The 23,275-nt window shown below is 27.5% G+C and overlaps 1 protein-coding gene across 4 annotated transcripts in view; it reads right to left on the bottom strand.

Moving 5' to 3' along the window:
- Window positions 1-441: 441 nt before the first annotated feature.
- The window catches only part of LOC107445619 (netrin receptor UNC5C), a 166,214-nt gene continuing 143,380 nt past the window's right edge, over window positions 442-23,275 (bottom strand). For 2 of the 4 annotated variants that reach the window (XM_071178866.1, XM_071178868.1), the window contains exons 6-18: window positions 19,617-19,781; window positions 14,801-14,854; window positions 12,532-12,687; window positions 11,206-11,469; window positions 9,207-9,350; window positions 9,005-9,100; window positions 7,838-8,013; window positions 7,193-7,429; window positions 6,595-6,741; window positions 6,316-6,486; window positions 5,066-5,178; window positions 3,223-3,324; window positions 442-1,978 (exon numbers count right to left, since the gene is read on the bottom strand). In XM_071178866.1, coding sequence (XP_071034967.1) covers window positions 1,807-1,978; window positions 3,223-3,324; window positions 5,066-5,178; window positions 6,316-6,486; window positions 6,595-6,741; window positions 7,193-7,429; window positions 7,838-8,013; window positions 9,005-9,100; window positions 9,207-9,350; window positions 11,206-11,469; window positions 12,532-12,687; window positions 14,801-14,854; window positions 19,617-19,781 — 1,997 coding nt within the window. In that variant the 3' untranslated portion in view covers window positions 442-1,806. The remainder of the gene's footprint in view (window positions 1,979-3,222; window positions 3,325-5,065; window positions 5,179-6,315; window positions 6,487-6,594; window positions 6,742-7,192; window positions 7,430-7,837; window positions 8,014-9,004; window positions 9,101-9,206; window positions 9,351-11,205; window positions 11,470-12,531; window positions 12,688-14,800; window positions 14,855-19,616; window positions 19,782-23,275) is intronic. The other 2 variants (XM_071178867.1, XM_071178869.1) reach the window with 1 other exon arrangement.

Raw genomic sequence — 23,275 nt, 5'->3', positions numbered from 1 at the left:
CTACACATGTTTAATTGAACACTGGTAATAATCCTATTATAGAACTGTTTAAGAGTATATTAAATAATTACTGTTACAAATTTATTATTTTTCAAATACATTTTCAAATATTTATTAAGATTGATAACATTATAATGTAAATATTTTTTCAACTATATTTAAAATACTGATATTTTTTAGAGATTTCGTGAAAATATGTTAGCAATATCATATTCAACTATTTTAACTTTCAAAATATAACCTGTTTTATAATTAATAGTTTAAACTAATCAGTATGTTACAATTAGAGAATGTTTTGGAAAAAAGTATAATACTAAATTTTAGTTTATAAAAAATAACTTTGTTTCATCCATCATCCATATTGTTTAATATTCTAATTTCAGTTTCAATACACTTATGTTTTATTTGATTTCACTACATATGCAAGTGCAATTTCAATAATTTTCTTTTCTGATTTAATTTTACTTACAACCTTTTCCCCCAAAAACTCCAGATATATTTTTATATTTAATTTTTCATAACGTCAATGCCAAGCTTTATTTTCTTCATAAACATGTTAAAAGGTGAGTTAAATTAACAATTGCTTTAATTCGTGCGCACTGTATTGTAAGAAAATCTAACAACGTGAATTCAATTCTTAGCAATATGAAGAAAAAAAATTGCATACACTAAACATGTAATTCATATCAGTGCAAGAGTTTTATCAGTGAGAAAATTGCGTATTACATAAAAAAAATTGCAGTGCACATTAACTTAAATGCATCAACAGAGTGTATTAATATTTCTTTTAAAACATAGAGACACAACAGAACACATATACAATGTTACACATAATTGTACAAAAACATGTAGACAATTTAAATGCAATGTTGGTGAACAAAGGATCAGATCGTACTTATGAAGCACAATAATTATGAAACTTTCACTTGATCAACAGTGTTATAAATAGTGTTTTATGCAGATTTTTTAATGTTATGTACATATGATACAGTTGAATTCTATGTACAGCAGGCACAACTGGAAGATCACATAATTGCACATTTATGACTTGTGCAAAAAGAAGTTTAAATCACTGATTTGCAAGCCTCTATTGCATACATTTTGCTGCAAATTGGGATAGAAAAAGTGTTTGAGAAAAATAAATGTTTTTCAACTTTAACAAATTAAATTTCCTCAATTTCTTTAATTGATGTTTGTAACTCAAAAGTATATAACAACTTTTTTCATTCCCTTTAACTGTTATTGGTAAGCATTAAAAATATTCCCTACAAGAAATTTAAAAATATATATATTTAGAAGCTAATTTATATTTTAAAATAAAGTATATGCGAACATTTTTGCTGTAATTGTGTTCAAGTAATGAAAAAGCAATTTTAATGTTTCAATACATTCGAATGTAAACCCACAGTAATAACTGATAATAAATTCAATATTTTCAAAGAATATTTCAGAAATGTATAAATAAATTTTTTAAAAAAAATATTCATTTAATTGTTTTTACATGCATCATTAATAGAATAAAAAATATGATTGAAACAAAATATAATAAGGTACTGTATTATCCAAATAAATCAAATTAATTTTCTCACGGCGGTCATATGGCTGCTATCAACCATCAATTTCTATTGATTATCAGCCCATACGACCCGCATGTGTAGACGTATTTAACATTTCAATACTTTTTCTATCCTAATTATGTAAGAAATTTTTTGTCTATACATCATAATTTACTGAGAGTTATGATTTTTTTCTTCATATGATATTCGTGCCTAATATAAAAGAGTCTAATAGTTGCTAGGATGATGCTCAAATCCAAGAGCCGACTTCTTTCTCAACAACTTCGACAGCATCGCAACGTCCCATCACCCTCAGGATGTTGAGGAGATTGCCCAGGCTGCTCACTTCTTGCACTCTTGCTTCCCAGAGATCCAGAATATGGTCAGTTGGGCTACGTTTAGTGGCAAAATAATTTATGTATCTGGAATAAATAAATAAAAAATAAACAACTTTAAAAAAAAGCAGGCAAAATATGTTAAAAAGCATACAGTATGCAAGATATACTCGATTTTAGCAACTTTCAATTGATCTTTCATTGTATAGAAAAACAATTTCCTTTGTAAAAATTCAAATAATTAAACAGAATTAAATTTTTCGACTTCTACAAGGTCTAGTACTTTTACTGCTTGCTTAAACTACTTTAAAATCTACTTTTGTCAATGAAGTCTAACATTTTTTAGATTGCCCTATTTTCAGACTATTTAGAAACTTCGTTTTTCAAAGTAGTCTTAAGCATAGAGCAATCTAAAAAAAAATTATGCATGAATCAAAAAACGTAGGGTGTATTACTTTCAATAGAAGTTTCAATATAAGAAGGGCACATTACTACGAAAGTTATGCAATAAGTCTATCAGTTTGAGTCTAATTATAAAATTCTTTTATCATTTTAGTTTACTTGAAAAACAAAATTTTAAAAAATAATTTCATCATTTTATTCATTGTTTTAATTTTATCATTTTCTTTTTTAGTAATTATGCCTGTTTGATGGTCAATGTGAAAATTTCGATTGGTGGATGAAATAATGCTAAATTTTACTTGCGCAATTTAGAAAACAATTGTAATTTTCATCGGCAGCAGCCTAAGATCTCTAGCTGAAATTTCACAGAATCAAAAATCCAAACTTCATGTAAAGTTTATCACATTTTCAAGAAAGTTTCTGTTTTTGAAAAGAAAGAAAAGTTCTTTTTAAAGTTCTTTTAAATAAACTCGAAATAGAAACCAAATTACTTCAATTTATCATATAAATGTTGAGTTAAAAGTCATTTGTTGTTGTTGTCACTTATGCCACTTGCCAATACCGGCAAACCTGTTCGAAATCAGGCGAATTTATTAGTTCAATTTCATTTTAATTTTCAGTAGCGCCATTTATGACGAAGAATACGACTTCAGTCATACACACATCACAGCCCGTTTTACAGGGAGGACCCAATCATACTCCATTTATTCATCCACAGATCGTAATTTTAACTTAACCAGAGGACGATCAATCAGTACCCCCAGCGGTATTGATTTGTTATGAGAACTTTGTGACGCCGACAGATTTAACGTACACCAGTCACCGACGGGATTCAAACTCACGTTCTCACGAACACGAGCCCAACGTCCTGCCAATCAGGCTATCCTATCGCTGAAAGTCATTTAATTAGTAAAATAGTAGATCATTACCTATTTACACCTAACTCTTGAGCTAACCTCCTCCAGTCGTTCCCTCTACTGTTTGGGGGATCTAAGCAAATACAGAGTTGCTTTCTTACATCTGGAGTTAATCTATATGAAAAATAAAATTCATATAAATCAAATTATATGAAAAAAAGTTATAAAAATTTAATAAATAAATAAGTGAAATACAATGAAATAAATAAAATAAATTGCAATTATCTGATAAAAGAAGATCATTTTTAGTTAAATTGTTATCAAGCGTAATTTTAATTTTGTTATGAACACGCACTTTTTAAATGCATAATAATAATAATAGCTTGATTCATTTATGTCACTAATTAAACTATGTACAGTGAGCATAAAAAATGCACCTCTCTAAATAACTTTTGATCTAATGATCGGATCTTCACGTTCTAGGACTTTATCTTAATGGCTTAAAAAAATTGACCTCAAATATGCTACTTAATTACTGCAAACAATACTTCAAGTTACGAAATAAGTATCAATAGTGTGTGGTCAGGAGAACTGTCCAAAATTTGGACCTCTGAATGTTATTTTATTTTTTGTATATGTCGTTATATCTCGAGAAATTTTTGAGCGAATTGAAAATATTTTACATACAATTAGAAAATTCGTTCCATGCAAAGAATAAATTTTATAAATATTTATTACTTTCTATTATCTTATTTAACAACTGAGGAAATTTTTTTTATAGTACAGTGGAAACTTTTTACGTCATTTTAAGGAATGTAAGTATACATAATAAAATACAAATTTGAACGAAATTGGTCGAATGAATTCCTGAGAAATCAAATTTTAAACTCCCAAACTATTCGACTGATTGACATTTTGTATTCTGCCATGTAAAATTGATATCAAAAATTGCCTTTAAAATTATGTAAAAAATTTCACACCTTACAATTCAAAACTTTTTTGACTGTTAATTAATAAAATAATGAAAAATAACAAATATTTCAGAAAATTACTTTTTAGCCTTTGGATGAACGATTTTTATAACTGTGTGCACAAAATTTTCAACTTGCTTAAGAAACTCTCGAGATATGGTGAAATACTCAAAAAGTAATATTAACATTAAGGTAGAGGGGTCTAAATTTTGGACCGCTCTACCGGCCAAACTATTAGAACCATATTTCCCAAATTGCAGCTACCCCTATATTTTGGGAATCAAAATTTCGTATCTATTAAAGAAAAGGTATGATTATTCAGAAATAGTACCTTTTTATGTCTTATTTCTTAACTTAAAATATCGTCTACGCTAATTAATTGGCATATTTGAGGTCACCCTTACGAACCTTTAAAATTGAACGTGATGATCCGATCATTAGAACAATAATTATTCAGAGGAGTCCTCTCCCTTTTCTTTAGGGCACTGTACAAACCGTATTGATTAAAGAGAAATATTTCACATTTCAGTCTATTTATTTAACACTTGTTCCAAATTCTTTAAAACTGAGCCTGGCTAGCAAAGCGGTATTGCCAAATCTCTCTACTAAAAAGTATCCCTGTGACAACTATCACTTGCGAGCAGAGTATTTATCAGATCTTTCTAATGTACCAAATCACACAGATTAAAAGTGTGTTTACAAGATTACAAGAGATAAATTTAATTTTTTTGTCAACACGAGTAGCGAAAAATTAAATGTTATTTTATGAGCAGTTCCAAGAATTACGATCGATAATTAAAGCCTCATTAAATCCTATATTTCGATGCACGAAAATCTAGATATTTATGCACCGTTCATCTTCGCACTCTTAAAATTATAGAACTACTATGTGACCTAATATATACTACTTGACTAAAGATTATTTATTAAAGTCACTGACATACCTAAATACATTTTCTGTTGGATCCACAGCAAGAAGCGGTCCGGTACTACTTTCTGTAATTATGGATGAAGACAGAGAAGATACCGTCGTACTTTGGGGTGGCGTGGGCAACTTCTGCAAATAAACAAATAATTTTTTATTTTATTATTAATTTAACTATTCCAAGTCTCAGATAGAATTAAAATCTTTGCAATTTTGTTTAAAAAAATTAAGAAAAGGGTTTTCTTTAAATATTGTGTAGTGGAGAATTTTCCCTCCTTCAGTATTTAAATCATACAGCACAGATAACTTAATTTAAAAAACATAAGAACGTAGAATAGGAGACATCTTTCCAAATTTTAAATTGTTTTTTTAAGATTAAATGCAATTACCATAAAACTACTCAAATACAATTGTTTTTTGGTTAATATAAATTACCTTCTAAAGAATTTATATGTTTTATTTCTTGTTGGGAATAATTCCAATGCTTACCAATAACAGTTACAGTCAATGAAAATCATTGTCATAAGCTTTCAATTTTAAAAGTTTTTCCTTCCTTTCTTTCTGTTATTTTTTTATACCTTATAATGAGTAAAATAATATGATAAAATAATTTGTTCATATTCGAACTCTTGGTAAAACAAATTGAGTGATTAATACAGAGTTGCATCATATGAATTTAAAATTTCAATGCATATTTCCAAGAAATAACTATTTTACAGCCTTTTCTCATTGATGCTTTTGAATCTATTCACTTAATATCAATTAAGTTTTTAAAAAAGAATAATCAAATTCTTTACAATGTAACAAAGAAAAATTTTACATCTTTAATTTTGATTTTTTAAGGCTTCAAAAGTTAACTTTTACCATTTTTTGTAATAATTTTAAAGCTTATTAAAAAAATCAAAAGCAGACATATTAAAAGTATCTGCATCACAATATAAAGAATATAATTGGTTATAATCGCAAAGGAATAAAATAGAAATCGAAAGAATTGATCTAGAAAAATTTTGATAGTGTGAATTAAGTTTGAATAAGATTTTCTCCAAAGTATGGTTTAAATTAGCGGCTTATATCCTTTCTAAATGTTCATATTTCATACAATCCTTTTTAAACATTATTTGGTACACTACACTTCCAGAAAGTACAAAAGAAGCGTTTAGAAAGAGAGAGAAAGAGACGTTTCTTCAATGACATGCAAAACGCAATTAATTTTATTTAAACCTAATAAAAATGCAATTAATTTACATTTGAACCTAATACACAACTTACTTCTTTATAGTCTGTGCTGACTTTGAGAACTTGTCTATTCGACTGAGCCCCACGTTGATACACCAATATGTGACAGCTCACTGACTGTATAGAACGATCAACGTTCTCTAATTTAAATGAACAATGAAGGTGATTTTGTCGTCCATTCCACAAATGATGGAAAGGGATTTCCTGTAATATAATCGAAAAATATGAGCATACAAGGAATTGAAATTTACACGATTTCGACTGGTAAAATAAATATCTGGAAATATGCTTGAAATTTTGAAATATATTTACCTGATAATTTGCTAATGGTTTGCATTTCCAGCCAGTAGAAATGTCTTCCAGACAAAGGCACAAATTAGAACCGCCATCTTGAAGCAACATGGATTTCGGAGCATCTAGAAGAGATCCACGCAATTTTTCTTCCACTTGCATCATTCCCTACAAGAAAGAGTAACCGCAAATTTAGTACACATATAGGGAAGAAGATCCTTATGAGAAATACTAATGTAATTCAAATTGTATTTTATTCATTGTTTCTTGATTTTCTTATAACCTTACAGTTTAAAACGCAATGAAAGCGTTTTTCGTTCTAAAAAGGTGATTTGCGGTTGAAGTTAAAATAGAATTGGAATATTTTTGTAGGTAAATTTTTGATGAAATATACAACTAAGCATAAAATTCTGCTTAAAAAAAGCTTCGTACTCAGAGCAAAAAAGTACGAGTCAACATTATCTCAATGAAGCATAACGTATGAGAGTTCAAAAAAATTTAGGAACTAGTTTATGTTTTAAAATTAAGTTTATTTTAGGTTTAGATACCTATAAAAGTATGATAATAGGGAAATTTTTATAATAAAAAAAGAGTACTTCTACTAGTATTCGATAGTTACCTGAATGGCTGCTTTGGTGTCTTCTATACAATATACCCTTATGGTGTAGTCAGTGGAAGAATGGAATGCCGGTGCAAAAGCAGCAAGGGCAATAGACTTGACTGCTTTCTGCCCATATGAAGACTCGCCCACTACACTGAACCTTCCTAACTGTTCTGTCATCAGGTGAATATGGTGAGGATCCACTTGGCAGAAAAGTGGGGTATTGATAGTCTCCTGACCAACAGTTACCAGGTTCTGAAAATGAACGATTCGTCAGTCACAGGGCAATAAAATGTTTATTTAAATAAAAAGAAACACTTTATTTATTATAAAATTAACAACTCGGAAAAATCACAACTGAGTGGAAATTTTTTTTGAAATTTTATTCAATAATTGAGTATTTAAGAAGAACTGCTATATTATTCAGCACAATGTTAGTTCTTGTATTTATTAGTAAATTAAAACAAGTGAAAGCAATATAAAAGTTTAAAAATTTAAAACTTTTTTGAAAATTTGAATGTATAACAAAGCAATTAATGAATATATATATATATATATATATATATTCATTAATTGCTTTGTTATACATTCAAATTTTCAAAAAAGTTTTAAATTTTTAAACTTTTATATTGCTGGACTTTGAATTTATGGACTTTGAATTACCTTCCAAGCAGGCGATTCTTCTTCGGCTGTTGGAGTTTCGCTGTTATAAATATGAATGGACCATTTATCTGGCGTTTCTATATGGGCGCAATGAGGAAGACTCAAGATTACAGGTTTTGTAAAGTGAACATCGGGAGGTCCGAATTGAACTATAGGACTTAGAATTGTTTCTTTGTCTGGAAAAAAACAGGAAAATTAGTTAAATAAAGAGAAGTACATTTGAAAATTAAGCTTCATAAAAGCGGAAGAAAAAAAAATTACAAACAAAGTTCATTTTAAGAAAAACTTTAACTGCAAGAACAATAAAAATTAAAGAAATTCGGATGCTAGATAGGAATTAAGATGGAGAGTTCCATGTTATGTATTCATATAAATATATAGAACTGTATATAATTCTTAATTCGATGAAGATTCATGGATAGTTTTTAGCATTATTAAGAAGCTAACATTAGTCAGAATTTTCAGAACAAGTTAAACTTATAATTGAGAGAAATAAAAAATAAAAAGAATTCTTTTTATTTTAAACTTTTTCTTAAACAGACATAAGAGGTATTAGAGAAAATTCTTAAATAAATTTTCAATTTATTTACTGATAAAATAATGAAGTGAAATTATGAATAAATAAATTAACTATCTAATTAACGCAGAATACTTAAGAGTCTTATCACAAGCAAATTTTTCTACGAGCTTGAGAAATTAAATTAATGTTTTAATTAGTGATCACAGATACGTTACTAATTTTTATCTATTAAATTAATAGTATTTAAACAAGACACAATTTATTAACCAAAATTTTAATTAGTATTTGTTAGAACTTCTTGGGTAAAAATACTTTGTCACTTAAAGAGAAATATAACAGAAATAAAAATAACAGAGCCAATTTGATATAGCATTAAGTTAAATATTGAAAAAAATTGTTAAAAAAGTAATTACTTTCAACAATTATTATTATTTTAATTCATATAAAATAATTCAGATAAATATAGCATTTTTAAATATAAAATAAATAGTTGAATTTACAAAAAAATGAACAGCAAAAAATTTACAATAGCATAATGAATGTTCAATTTCAGAACAAATAATTTAAAATTAAATTTTTTAAATATTAATTTTTAGCAAGTCGATTAATTTTTATTGAATATCATCATTACTATAACAATTCCATACCTGAGAGATTTGGCCTGTCCTTATCATCTCGTAAAACAGCGAGATAAACACTTGCACTTTTTCGCACAGCACCTCTCGGTATCGTTAATGATATTCCTGTAAACATGGATTGTTATAATTAAACTCTATAGTAATGATAAGAAACATTAAAATAAAATGGAAATCATGGTTGAAGAAATATTTTATAGATGGCAGCACTAACCAGTATCAGGCAATGTAATTCTACCGCCGGCTTTTGTCAATGAAGCCCATACTGTTAGATCCACATCAACGTTTGGAGGCAAATTCATAGAGGCAGCTGAATTGTTACATGATGCACCATAAGCAGAACCTCGTCCACTTGAGACTGAAAATATACAGATATGTAACCCTAATGATTCATAAGGGAAAGAACAATGCATCACAAATGTTTTAATGAAGCTGATATATTTTCCAGAAAATTCCCAAACAAAATACATGTTTCATGGAATGTACACATATTCCACAAGAATCATGAATATATATATATATATATATATTACACTAATGTTTTATGAAATAAATATATATTAATTTAATTTTTAAAAATATATCGATATTATTATAATGTTTCAAGAAAATGTATATATTCTACTTTAATGATTCATTAAAAATAATATACATTTTTCATGTGAAAAAACATGGAATTTAATATTGTTAAATGTATATTGTTAATATATATTTTATATTGTTAAATATATAAACTATACTTGGTATATATTTAACAACATTAATGTATAACTATTGTGAAATCAGGGGTCTGTTTAGAAGAAATTTGAGTCCGTTAACGGACCCTTCACAAAATATCTTTTCATGAAAACGGACCCTTCACAAAATATTTTAACTTAAAAACGGACCCTTCACAAAATATTTTATCTTAAAAACGGACCCTTCACAAAATGATTTTTCTTTTAATCGGACCCTTCACAAATTTTTTTATCTTCATTATTATTTAAATCGAATAAACCCTTTCCAGGGCAGAAAACAAGAAAGATGGATGTAAACGAATTAAGTTTTGTCTTCGGCAGATGATTCTTCCATTATTCGTCCGAAATTAATATTCTGCGTTCAGCAGTATAGGTTAAATACCAAATATTTATATGCTGCATCTCTAATTCAGAAGGAGCGATTGTTGTTTATTTTTTAAAATTAAATTTTTTTAATTACAATTTTACAGTGTTGAGCATAATCTTGTATGTCTATACAATTTAAGAACTCCTTGAAAAAAAATTTTTTTTTGCAATAACGGACCCTATTTGCACAAATTCATAAAAGCGGACCCTGGTTGAAAGAATGTGAGTAATTTTTTCACAATTTCACGAAAAACGGACCTTTCACAAAATGTCTGGACAGACCCCTGGAAATATATAACCACTAGTACACAGAAATTAATAATACAATCATGGGCATCGGTGGCAGGGGAGGGGATATATGCAACCCTCAATATTTAGAAATTTTTTTAAGTCTTCCTCAGAACTTCAGATAAGAAAAGAAAATTTTCAAAAATCATCATCAATTTAATTATAATGAAAGATAAAATCAAGAAAACGAATAATCTTTTGCAAATATCGATATTTAGCAAATTTAAGTAATATTTTTTTTATGTGTGAAATATAGAGAACAAATGTGACTGTGAATTTAAATTTCATCCTCATCAAAAACTGGACACCTCTGATGCCCATGAATGTATAATAGTTTAAACTATTTCAACGAGACCTTTTCTGAAATGAATATACTTATAAATTCTCACTGCATAAGTAGTATAGAATGAAATATTTGAGCTATATATGTATATAAAAAGTTGCCAGAATATATTACAAAGCATTCTGAATGGAAAATAAAAATTAATTTTGGAAAAAAAGTCGTCAAATAAGCATAGCAAATCTAAATTGCCATTATAAATTTATTTAATAAAATCTAACCAAAAAGAAACGAAAAAATAAAAAAAAAAACTATTCACATAGCAATTTGAATTTCGCATAAAATTTTTTGCTTAACAAGTGTATGAGAAAGATCGTTTTCGTTTTGGAAAAGATATCGAATGATGCGTGCAAAACTGTACCAACCAAAACGAATCAAACTAATTAATTTTAAAACCAAAGTTGCAAATGTGTACTTTTTTTCTTTCTTGATTTTCTTTATTTTCAAAAAAAATCTTAGTCAAATTTAAATATTATTCTCACCGGAAGAGTTTACTTCAGAAGCAGGAGATTCCGGCCTAGGAATCTTGTCTGTTGAGTCCAATATTCCATTTTTGAATGGAACGGTAATTAGGGGCATATGTGTCTCGTCCTTGTGGCAGTTGTTATTGATGTACTTTGGAGGAGGTGGCAAGAGAGGAACGACAGCGTTGGATCCCAGACCAGCTAGGACGCTTTTCTCACTGTAATCCTCTTTTCGAATGTGCATTGCATTCTGTGTCAAATCAGGCTGAACCACAACTACATCTATAAAAAAAATTTATTAATAACGTTAAAACAACATAATAAAAAATAGGTAAAGAAAAAAAAAAGTACACAAAATAACAAAAATAAAGTGTGGTCCCTAAAAGCCGCCCTTAAAATATACTTTTTCGAATCCTTATCGAAAATGTAGGCGAAAAAAGTATGCACATTGGAAGCGAGTATACAACTGAAATTCTCAATAGGGGAAGGCAGGTGGCTCGATTCCCGGCCTGTCTAAAACCTGTTTGATTGCAAGAGAAAAAGGAGAGGTTCAATCAAACAGACCAACAGGTTACTTTAGGTAAACAACTTCAATCAAACCGGTTTTGAAGTCCGATTGAACTGCTTTGTTTCATTTCGATAGCTTATTTTTTTCGATAGCTTAGTTATCAATTTGCAACCTTAAACGCATGTACATACTTTTTATGTACATTCTGTTTGGGCGGTCTTTATAGAACACCGTTTTGATGAATGTCTGGAAAATTGTTAAATATGATTATTTCTTTATTTACGCTAGCAATTGTTATACATTATTAAATACCCAACAAAGGATAGAGTATACTTTGTGCTATGTAAACTAAAGCAAAAAAAAACAAAATAATGTGAATAAAGCACAAATGGAATTAAATAAAGGGACATGTTATAGTTTCATTTCTATAAACAAGAACCTTCCTCAGTCTCCCAACACTAAATGATGGTAGAGAAAGTCAAGACACAAACACGTGCAAAGCTGTTTAACCTGTAGGGTGGGAGAAACAGCAAAATAATAAAAAGGGGAAAAAACAGGTTTGAGGATAAAAATTAAATTGGAACCGATTTCCAAGCAAAAGGATTGGGGGGATATGCTATAAAAATCATGAACTAAATTTTTGGAATGTTTCAAAGTATAAAATGTCTCCCAAAAATCAAGTTCGAAAGGTAAAGAGCAGTGCTGAAGGATTTTAGCAGAAAAAAACTCAAACATTGTTATTTGAATTTCAACTAAGAAGAGAGCTATCAAATATTGTAAATATAGAGATATTAAATTTTCTATTACTCTGAGAGAAAGATGTAAGAAAAACATACCAGCTGCAGTAGGCACCCTATACATAGTAGGATCTCTAGATTTCATTCTTTTAACCATCCACACTAAAGCTATGAGTACAATAATGAAAACAGCGACAGCGACAAAAACACCAACATACAGGGAGATGGCAGCTCCATTATTTGAGGAAGGTACTACTGTAAGAAAATAAAGTCGAAATTATTAATCTTAAAACAACTGTAGTAAAGCGTTAAATAAAATTCACTTAACAATTTTGATAGAACTAATCTCTTAAACAGGAATAGACTCTAATAAATTATTTCTACATACCTTAAGACAATAAAAAATAGCGATTAAGGCTAAAAATTTTATCACCAAAATTTAGGAAAATAGTTTTTTTATGTATATATTTCATGTTAAATTGATGTTAACGAATTCATTTATGTTTACTTGTGATAGCTTTAGAAAAAAAATTAGTTACAATTAACAAATATTAATTACAATTAACAAATATTAATTACAATTAACAAAACATACGAATACAATTAGTAAGAATAGTTTTACAATTTCATATTTTACTGTGATTGATATATTTTACGTACGTATACAACAATTTATAAATAATAACTTTGTAAACAGATTTGCACTTTACTTCCCTGTTTAAAAAGCTATATTTTTGTTTATAAATTGCTATTACTCTTATTTTAAATCATGCCTCTACCGACAATGCTCGTAAAAAGTGTCTTGAAATTAATTTTTGAAATTATTCTTAATTTATTTATAATGAACAATATTTACCTAAGAACTGTATTACAAATTTATCTATGACAGAAAATTCAAGATCCAAATATTTAAACAAAAATATCATCTTTTAAATTAATTTTTATGTCATTAATTTTCAACTATTTAGTGAAGCTGAAAAATGGAAACCGTCAATAAAATGACTTCACCGAGCATTAAATCAAAATAGGATAATAAAAAAATGAAAATGCATTTAGGATACAAAGCTATTAACATTTCTATCAATTATTTTTACACGTAAAAATATAGCTAATTTTTTCAATGCTGTAAGCATGTAAGATCAAGGAAATAAAGACAGATAGTGTTGGATCTTTTAATTAGAAATTGCGTATCACCAAGAAACACAAATAATTAATAGATACATATTTCTTTTTTTTCCTTGCTATTTAGATTAACATCTTACAAAACAGCATATTTTTAACAGAAAAAAAAATGATACAAATAATGTGTTGATGAAGGAAGTATTGAAGAGTCAGCGCCAATACCCGATCGATTCTTTCAGCATTTTCCACAAGTGCGATTCCTAATGTTCTCCTTTTTCTTTTCTTTAGAAGACAGAAATTGTGACGATAATAGAATTAACGTCGCTCTTATCTTCGGATAAGATCCCTCGGTGACCATGTTTGCGTCAGCGAAACAAACATCTTTTTTCAAGTTCTTTTTTGTCCGAACATTTTTTTATATATATCATCCAATTGTCATTGTTGTCGATGGCGCAGAAAAGAGTCAATTGGCAAGCAAGACTCTAGGACGCCGGAATCCACTTCAGTTAATGAAAAATTGAAAATGATTCTGAAGAGATATTCTGCAGTAAACTGATTAACCTAGATATTCTTTGTAATTCTTTTTCGGTTGTTTAATGCGTCTTTTTCGAATCCAGATTAAGCGGAATTTTATAATACTTCAAAGTACTGATTAAATAATACATTTAAATGCATTTCGAAAAAAGAATATGGATCAAATTTTCGAGACTGAAGCAACAGAATTAATTGTACTAGAATATTGTACTAGAAAAAGAAGCCATTTAAATGTAGAAGTATAAATTATTATGATTCTATGATATCATTATATGAGTGTTCTACAATTACACTATTATACGATTTACGATTGTTCTATAAAAGATGATAGAACAATGATTGCTCTATATAAGATACTAGAACAATGTAAGAGGCAAAGAAACAATCAACGAAAAAAAGAGATTGGATGTTTAATATCTTAGGCTTAAATAAAGGGTAACCAAATATAAGGCATAAAAAGTAACCATATACAGGATTTAAACTTAAAAAAAAAAATATTTTTATATATAATCTTAAGTAGCTTAATGCTCATGCCTATGCACGTAAATATAATCATTAATAAAAATCAGAATATAACATTGAATAATAACTCAGTTCCATCTCATTTCAAATAAATCGAAGTAAATAAAGAATATTTTTCCGACGAAAACTTACTACTGATAAGGATATGAATAAATATATCACCGTTCGAGAAATATAATCAGGCACTCACCTTCTTCAGAGCGGCTGTTGCCAAACATCACAAAAGGATCTCTGTCCCTCATGGCTGAAATAAAACAAAGAAGAATTTAAGAACTGAAGAGTATTTTCTGAAACATCTGCTTTATTCAAAGCGTCTCTAATGATACAAACATAAAAGACCTTATTTTAAACTTATCGTCTGCTTTGGAGTAAATATTTTATCAAATGAAGATTTTGCTTTATTTTATCGTTTGCACAAATTTCATTAATGGATGGAGTGTTCATGGATTGTATAAAGTTCCGTCTTTTAATTAATAAGTTAGTAATTTAAAATAATGTTCCATTGAAAAGATGTACATGAATTTGGTTCAGTTCATTAAAGAAAATGAATTCAATAATGGAAGATCTTCGTGTGATAGGAATGATGAAATAATGATTTAAACGAAATAATTTGAATTTTGATAGAACTAAAACTGCGATTAAAATTCTTTTAGCTAATTATTTTCTTAATGTCTTATTTAATTTAATGAAATGTTAAATAGTTTAATTAAATGCCCTATTTTATTCTAAATTTTATAATATTTTTTATTGTATATCAGTATGAAAAATTAGAAGAAAAAAATAGCAATAAGCATACATTTGAAATTATCATAAAAATTATGGTTGTTAATATTCAATTGTATATATTTTATCGCAAAGTTAAATGAAATGTGGTATTAATAAAGTAGGACTAATCAGAGGGTCCTTCAATATTTTTTCTTCTTATTAGAATTTAAAAAAAAGTTAAAATGAGTTATGAAATAAATCAAAGGATGGCTATTGTTATGAAAATAAAAATGTTTTAGCATTAAAAACCTCACCAGTGTTATCACTTAATTTTTACATACAAACACAATATAATATTTAGGTATGGATAAATCTTTCAATTATTGTAATTTAAGTTTCACAAATATTAAATTTTAATATGTAGTTTTTAGCAGCAATAAAAGTAAAATGACGCTATTACTTATTACTTAAAAAAATTGTCAAAGTTTTCAATAACAGGAAAACGATGCCTTAAAAAATAGATATTAGTTTTCTTAATGTCAAGAAGAAACATTATTATAAAATTGAAGTTTGCTATTTTAAAAAATATCAAGGTTTTTATTAGTTCTTAAAGTTAATAAAATTTTTGACTTTTATTTATAAAAAAAAATTTTAAAATAATTATTATACAAAAATTTTAAAATAACCTATGATATAAAATAAAATTATATTGTTCTATTTGACAAAATGCAAAATAAAACAAAATTTTTTATGATTGAAAAAGCTATAGGATAAAATAATACAAGTTTGTTTTTGACATTTGGAATAAATATAAATACGATAGTTAAAATACTTGTTCAAGGAACTTACTTACAATTAAAATAACTAGTATTCGAAACGCCTTATTGAAAAGTACTAGTTATCGGGCAAAAACAGATAAGTATCTTTTAACAGAGAAAAAGGAGGGGTGCAAAATGTAGGAATTTCTTGACAGTTACTTTGAGAGATACAATTATAGCGTGTCAACAGTTATAGAAGTAGAACAAGTCAACTGTTGTGACATTCCCCAAAGGGAATAGCAAACTGCGAAAACACGGCGAGATGTTTAAACATTACTTTGGCGACGTGACATTTGGTAAATATGCGCATATCTAAATTGAATTATTCTATCCCCATTTACTTGAAAGCATATAATAGAGACAGCGATGCAGCTCGAACGTCCTGAAAGTTTATCGTCATAAGGATAAAACATTATAAATAGAATAATCTATAAACGAGTACTTGCTTTTATTAACTTTCTTATAACTTCATTACACAAAAATACCATATTTAAGTAAATTAACTTATTTTGTGTGTAAAGAATATATTTAATTATTTATTTATATTTTATAATATTAAAACATATATAATTATAAATATATATGAAGACTATATTTGTGTATACATTTAACATAAAGAGATAATATCATAAAAATATATCATATATCTTATATACATAACAATATCTTCATACATAAAGAATATATTTATGTATTTATCTATGTACATATTTATCTATAAATTAAAAAGTAAAGCTTTTCCAAATTATATAATAGTTCATAGTTCTTTTGATATACTTACTATAACAATATTAATTTTAGTTAACTTAGACACATAAAAAGTAAAAATATAGCTGGATGAATTATGATTATTTCTTAAAGCATCCTTCAATTGAAAATAAAGTTCAGAAGCCTTTTGAACATTTTCCCCATACTTTATTGACATTTTTATGTTATCATATAAAAATTAGGAGCACATGCTTATTTGGAGAAAAAAAATCTCAAGTTTACATCTTTATATAATAAAAAAGAAATTTAAAAAAAAATTTCGTACAACAACCTGTAATTTTGGGAGAAACTAATGGTTTTTTTTTAATAAAAAAATATGTAAAATTTCTAATAATGGGTTAAAAATTTGATATGTTATTAAGCATATAAACACATGATTAAATATTTAATATGTTGCTAAAATACTAAAAGTTTGGAAGGAAAATGCTCATTTAAAAATTGTAAATTCAAATAAAATATCAAATTTAGTGTTCGTTAATCAATAGGATTTATTTTTGAATCTTGGAAATTAAAAAGGAAAAATAAATTTTCATATAATATTTTATACCAGTTTTATGAGAAATCAAAATGGGGATACAAAATAAAAAATTCAAATTGCAGGCACTGAGTATTTTTTTAAGAATCATAAATTAAGATGCGGCATCAAATATGAGTAAGGCAAATCACTGGATCCCTTTCTTTCTTGAAAGCTATTTAAATGCAAATATCTTAACAATACCCCGTATCCTTAATTAAAGTAGAGAACAGACTTCGAATACGTTAAAAAATTCATATTAAATTTAAAGCATCTCGCTGAAGAATGCTTCTCGCTCTCTTACCTCCAGGAAAAAAAAAAAGACGCACAAACTAAAGAATGCTGATAAGGTAGTAACACTGTCCTTCCTTAATAAAAGAAGATGCTGAGTACGCACCGATTGCAAAAATTTTTCAACAAAGCAATATTTCAAACAATATTTCCAGTCAAAAAATCGATATAATAACTTTTTTAATCGATATCGACAAACTGGATCGTCTGCTTGGAAGCTAGATTCGGAGTTTAACGTTTGGAATTTTCCTCGGAAGTGTTAAGGAAGTATTTCTCATCCCATGATATTAAATATTTCTAGAAAATCCGATAAATGTTCATTTAGAGCAGTTTAAGGACTGAAAACACAATATATGTGAAACTCTATGCAGAGACACGAATAGAAAAATTATATTTTAAAGAGGAACATGATTTATTCAAATGTTCTGTGGAGTATAGCTCAAACCAGGAAACAATAACTTTAGAAGATGGAATAATTAAGCCGGACGAAAGATTAAGATGGAATAATTAAGTGGAATTTGTTTAATTATCTTGAGCTGTGAAATTTTCCTAGATCACTTTATCTCCTAATTGAAAATGCTTTTGCGAAAATATGTATGAAATTAAGAAATTGTTAACATTAATAAATAAGAATTGAAAAATAAATTAAATGGTATTTGAAAGATTCATAATATTTACAACGATAATTAAACAAGTGTGAAATATATGTTTGATTTTGTAACTGGCGTTTACTACAGCCTAAAAAATATGAATTACTTTATGTAAGTAAACATTTAAAATAATTTTATATTCTCTGAATTAATCTCTTCTTCTATATAATTAAAAATATAAAATACTACGTACCCTCTGAATTCAACTTTTAAATTTCTCATTCATGTAGTGTTAAAATATATATATATTTCTGTCTATTCAAAACTATTTCTACTTATAGATCAATAATACATTTCAGATAACCGAATAATTATGTATTTTCCTTTTTTTAATAATTAAAATTTAAAGCTATATGATTATACATTTCAGTGAAAGTTCAATTATTATACATTTATCGTGCTTTATTTTTCAACAATCGTCTAATATTAATATTTTTAATAAGTTTCAATTTAAACCTTATTTAAACTGCTCTTTCAAGAATGCCAGAACATGTTAAACCAGACTGAACCATATTCGAAGACTACTTATTTAATTTTAAACTCGATTACACTATAAATTCACCATGAAACGTAATATAGCTCACCTTACCAAACATGGAAAGAAATTCTGGTAAAATTTCCTCACTGTATATTGCAGTGTAATAACATTTGCTTAAAAATTGTTTGGGGGTAATTCTTCCGTTCATATGGTAGCAGTTTAACTGAAATTCTTGCTTTCAAAATTACAGTTCGTATTACCGCACATTTAGTAAAAAATACAAAACTGAAGAGTAAATTTAACTGATTAAATGGCTTTTATGCCATGCTCTAAGGTATCATGAGAAAATTAGCGAATTTATCAGATTTTGAAAAGACGCATTTTATTGTTAATTTAACAGAAATCATTACCAAAGCACTTTGGAAAAAATTACCGAGCTTTCTGATGCTCCCATAAAGCCAGAAACAATGTAAATTTCACCATATTCTGGTAGTTTTGACAGTACTTTTTCCCTCGTACTTTTAATCAAGCTTGTGACGAATTTAACCATATTATAGAATGAAGAACCGATATTATGATTCATTGTTAAATGAATTTTTCAACCTAGTATTTGTTTGAATAACTAACGCATAAAAATTTTTAAATCGAAACAAATAATAATTTCTTAAGTATAAATATTATAAAGATTTTTAAAATGTTTCAGAGGCAGATGATAACATGATAACAAATTAATCGAAGTTTAACAAAAGATTATTGTTTTGATTTATTAAAATATAACATACCTCGACACATTCCACCAGTGCAATTGCTTGTAGCCAAATCTTTGCCAACACAGTATCGTCCACCATGAGAAGGAGGAGGATTACTGCAAGTGCGTCGTCGATGATGCTTGCAATCTGGACTGCAAGTTGACCAGGATGACCATGAAGTCCATCTTCCATCTTCAGCTGTAAGAAAAAAAATTATAAAAAATGGATTCACCTTAAAGTTCGTAATAGTTTAACACTTTAAAAAATGAAATACTGCATGAAACTAAAAATATATGGATCTAGTGTTAGTGAACCATATGCATTACATCTGATTTTAAAGTTCCGATATTTGGTAGCAATCCAATATTTTGTCGATATTCAATAAAAAATACAAATTGTATTTTGTGTTTTTAATTAAACATATATCTATTCCACTATTAGCCTAAATGATTAAGAGATTTATGATTAAGATTCATGAGAAATTGTATTAATCACGAATAGAGTTCCAATTTAAAATCTGAAATTTATTGAGTTATAAACGATTTGTTATGATAATAAACAATATATTTTTAAGTAGAGTAACATTTTTAGATAAGCAATTTAACATGTTAATTTAACGTGTCAATTTTATTAATTCTTGTCTTTAATTTACTGAACATTTTACGAAAAAAAAATTGCAAAAAGAAAATTTTTATTAAAAGTTTCGTGAGGTTTTATGGTACAGATAAACATTCTAATAACCACTGATAAGGTTAGTGGAATTTTAACGATATCCATCAGCAATTTATTGCGTTATGTCTTTCCTTTGATGAAATATTACTCGTAATCCAAATGGGTATCATAAAGCAGAATGATATAAACTATCATCGAATCACGAAGAAAAAAAATCTTTTGCTATTTTTATCAAGAAAAATCAAAAGAATTCGTATCGTTACTGCACAGTTTATGATCAGGATAATAAAAGAATAGGGTTAGTCATCTAATATTATAAAATATTCTACAATATATAGAGCATAATCATCAATATTTTAACAACAGCTCATCAATTTATCTACCATTATCGTAAAAACTAAAGAAAAGCACTTAATATTCTCCATTAACTGCTCAAACTCAAAAAACTGGATGTAAAAAAAAGAAGAAAAACTATCGTTTTCATATTAGAAAGCCTTCATCATCCAATCATTTCCTTTTTAACTTCAATAAATCGACTTATCACGGCAAAGATCAAATGCGTGTTTTAGAGCTAAAAAATAAACGTGGATTTAAATTTTTAATTTTAAAGGATGATGATTGATGATATAAAATAAAAGAACTGATTTATAAATCACTTACAGCTGTCAAGATCAGAATTTTTTAAAATTTAAGATTTGAGGTTAAGCGATATGAAAGAGGAAATACTCTTTGTCACTTCTCCTTCCTTTTTTTCCCTTCAAATAAATAGAATATTTCAAAATATTTATCGCTGACGGAATTCTTTGTAAATTTTAATTTTAAGAGACAATAAGCTATTCATGGTAGAATATTTTAACATAGTTATTGAAAATCGAGTTTTTACCATGAAGAAGATACCACCCATTTGAAAAAAATACTTTCAAAAAGGATAATATTCTTTGAAAAGATATTATCTTTCAAATCATAAATAGAGAAATAAAATTTTTTATTCTTTTGTAAATCACTATTTTTTTAAGTCGACAAAACAAAAATTTTATTAACAACCTTTTGCTTGTTGATTAAAACGGGGGAAATAATTTTATTTTTGTCAGATCTGATACGAAAAGTTTTTTTTTTTTTTTTCATTTTATGTTTTAGTTAAATGCACTGTAAAAAATTCCCGAAAAATCCCGGTATTACCGGCATTTTGGGAGCATCATTCGTAAAATCAATTTTATCATACGGTACAATATATATCATAATTTTTACAATAATATTCAATTAAATTCACTCCGAGATTTTACGGTAATTATTACCGTAAAAATTGTGGTGCATCAGATTTTTTGTTTGATCTCGAATTTTTACAGTGAAACATCAAAAGGTAGAAATAATTCAAAATTATACCTGAAATTGCGATTAGAACGATTTATTACGCTGTTTTGCTGATAGCAATATTTCATATTAATTTTAAACCAAAGATTTCTAATTAGGGATGTTAAAAATAATTCTAAATGCTATTTTACATACTTCGGCGTAAACATTAAAAAAAAAATGGTTATTCAATAATTAAAGTATTTTTCATTGAATTAAATATTTGTTCGATATTTACCCCACTTAAAACTAGCAAATAGATTTTAGATAATTACACAAAACTCATACCGACTTGTAACAAATAATAAATTAATTAAATTCGAAGATTTCACGTCAGGGTCTTCTTTTGCTGATTACGCTGAGAAAGAAGCTCTTGAGCAACATTTTAAGAGAACTAATTAATCGCCAAAGGCTATAAAATTTATCGAAGGGGATTTCTTTTTTCGCGCCTTGCTTCCAGCCTATTAACAGCAAATTGCCTCTGTAATGTTTTCAACTCTTTGGCACCTCATAAATGTGCCGTAAATTTTATTGGTAGTAACGCTTTCCTAAGATGGTTTTCGGAGTTTAAAAATTGGTATTTCGTTTGTAATCTGGATTAACTAAGACTCAATATTATTCTTTTTCGAAAGTACTGTTACAGAATGATTATGGGATTTAAAATGCTGTCATTTGCAACCTGTTTTCTTAGAGGAAAGTTTTATGTTTCTAAGAAAGATTGTTCGTAGCTACACAGTAAGAATAATTTTTTTATTCATTCATGAAATGCAATAGGACTTTCAAGGAGATTTGTTTACGTTGTTACTCAACATTATCATAATTCCTAAAAAATAAAGCAAAAAAGTTTAAATCTGGTTATTAATTTGCTCGTTATTTTTTTTTCATACACTGCTAGAATTTTTTTGATGAAAATGGTTAAATAGCAATTCATTTAATTGCTATATTATCATATTCAACAAAAACAGTAGAATAACCATAAAAAAGATTATATTCAAACTGTTAAGTGTGGCCAACTAGGCCCATGACCACTAGGCCCACCTTATTGAAGGCATTTTTTTCATACAGCTCAGAACATGCTGTAGCTGAGAGAGCCAATCGATCAATCTCATGACCCACTGAACAGGGGTTCGAACTCCAACATTGATACCACAATATTTCTTCCATTCCTTCAATACATAAAAAGTTTCTAAAATCCTGCACTCTTCAATTGGTGATCCTGAACTATTAGAATGCAAAACTATCATTCACGCATAAATCGCACAACACCTTTCACAGCATAAATTAAAATTTTTAACCCCTGAAGTTAAAAGTTTAACCCTTTAGGTCTCTGCTCATTATTATTTTCACTCCTAAAATATCACTACTATTTTGATCAACAAAAAAATCTATCACAACTATGATAATATGTATAATTAACTATGTTTTAGTTGAATTTATGAACTGTTACAATTTACCCCGTTAGGGGGGCCAATTGTAACAAGTCCACGACTGTCAAAAATTGTTAATAACTAATATAATAACATTTAAAATAAGGTATTTATTTTTTCCAGTAGAGGATACTCTACTTTACTCGTCTGTCAATTAATATTAATAATATATTGGATTTTTTGTTAGTTAAAAATAGTTAAGCAAAAACTGTTACAATTGACCCCACTCTCCCCTATACTTTA

Source organism: Parasteatoda tepidariorum, chromosome 3 (genome assembly GCF_043381705.1).
Source record: "Parasteatoda tepidariorum isolate YZ-2023 chromosome 3, CAS_Ptep_4.0, whole genome shotgun sequence".
Lineage (NCBI taxonomy): Eukaryota > Metazoa > Arthropoda > Arachnida > Araneae > Theridiidae > Parasteatoda > Parasteatoda tepidariorum.
This window is presented reverse-complemented; position numbering and strand designations above follow the sequence as displayed.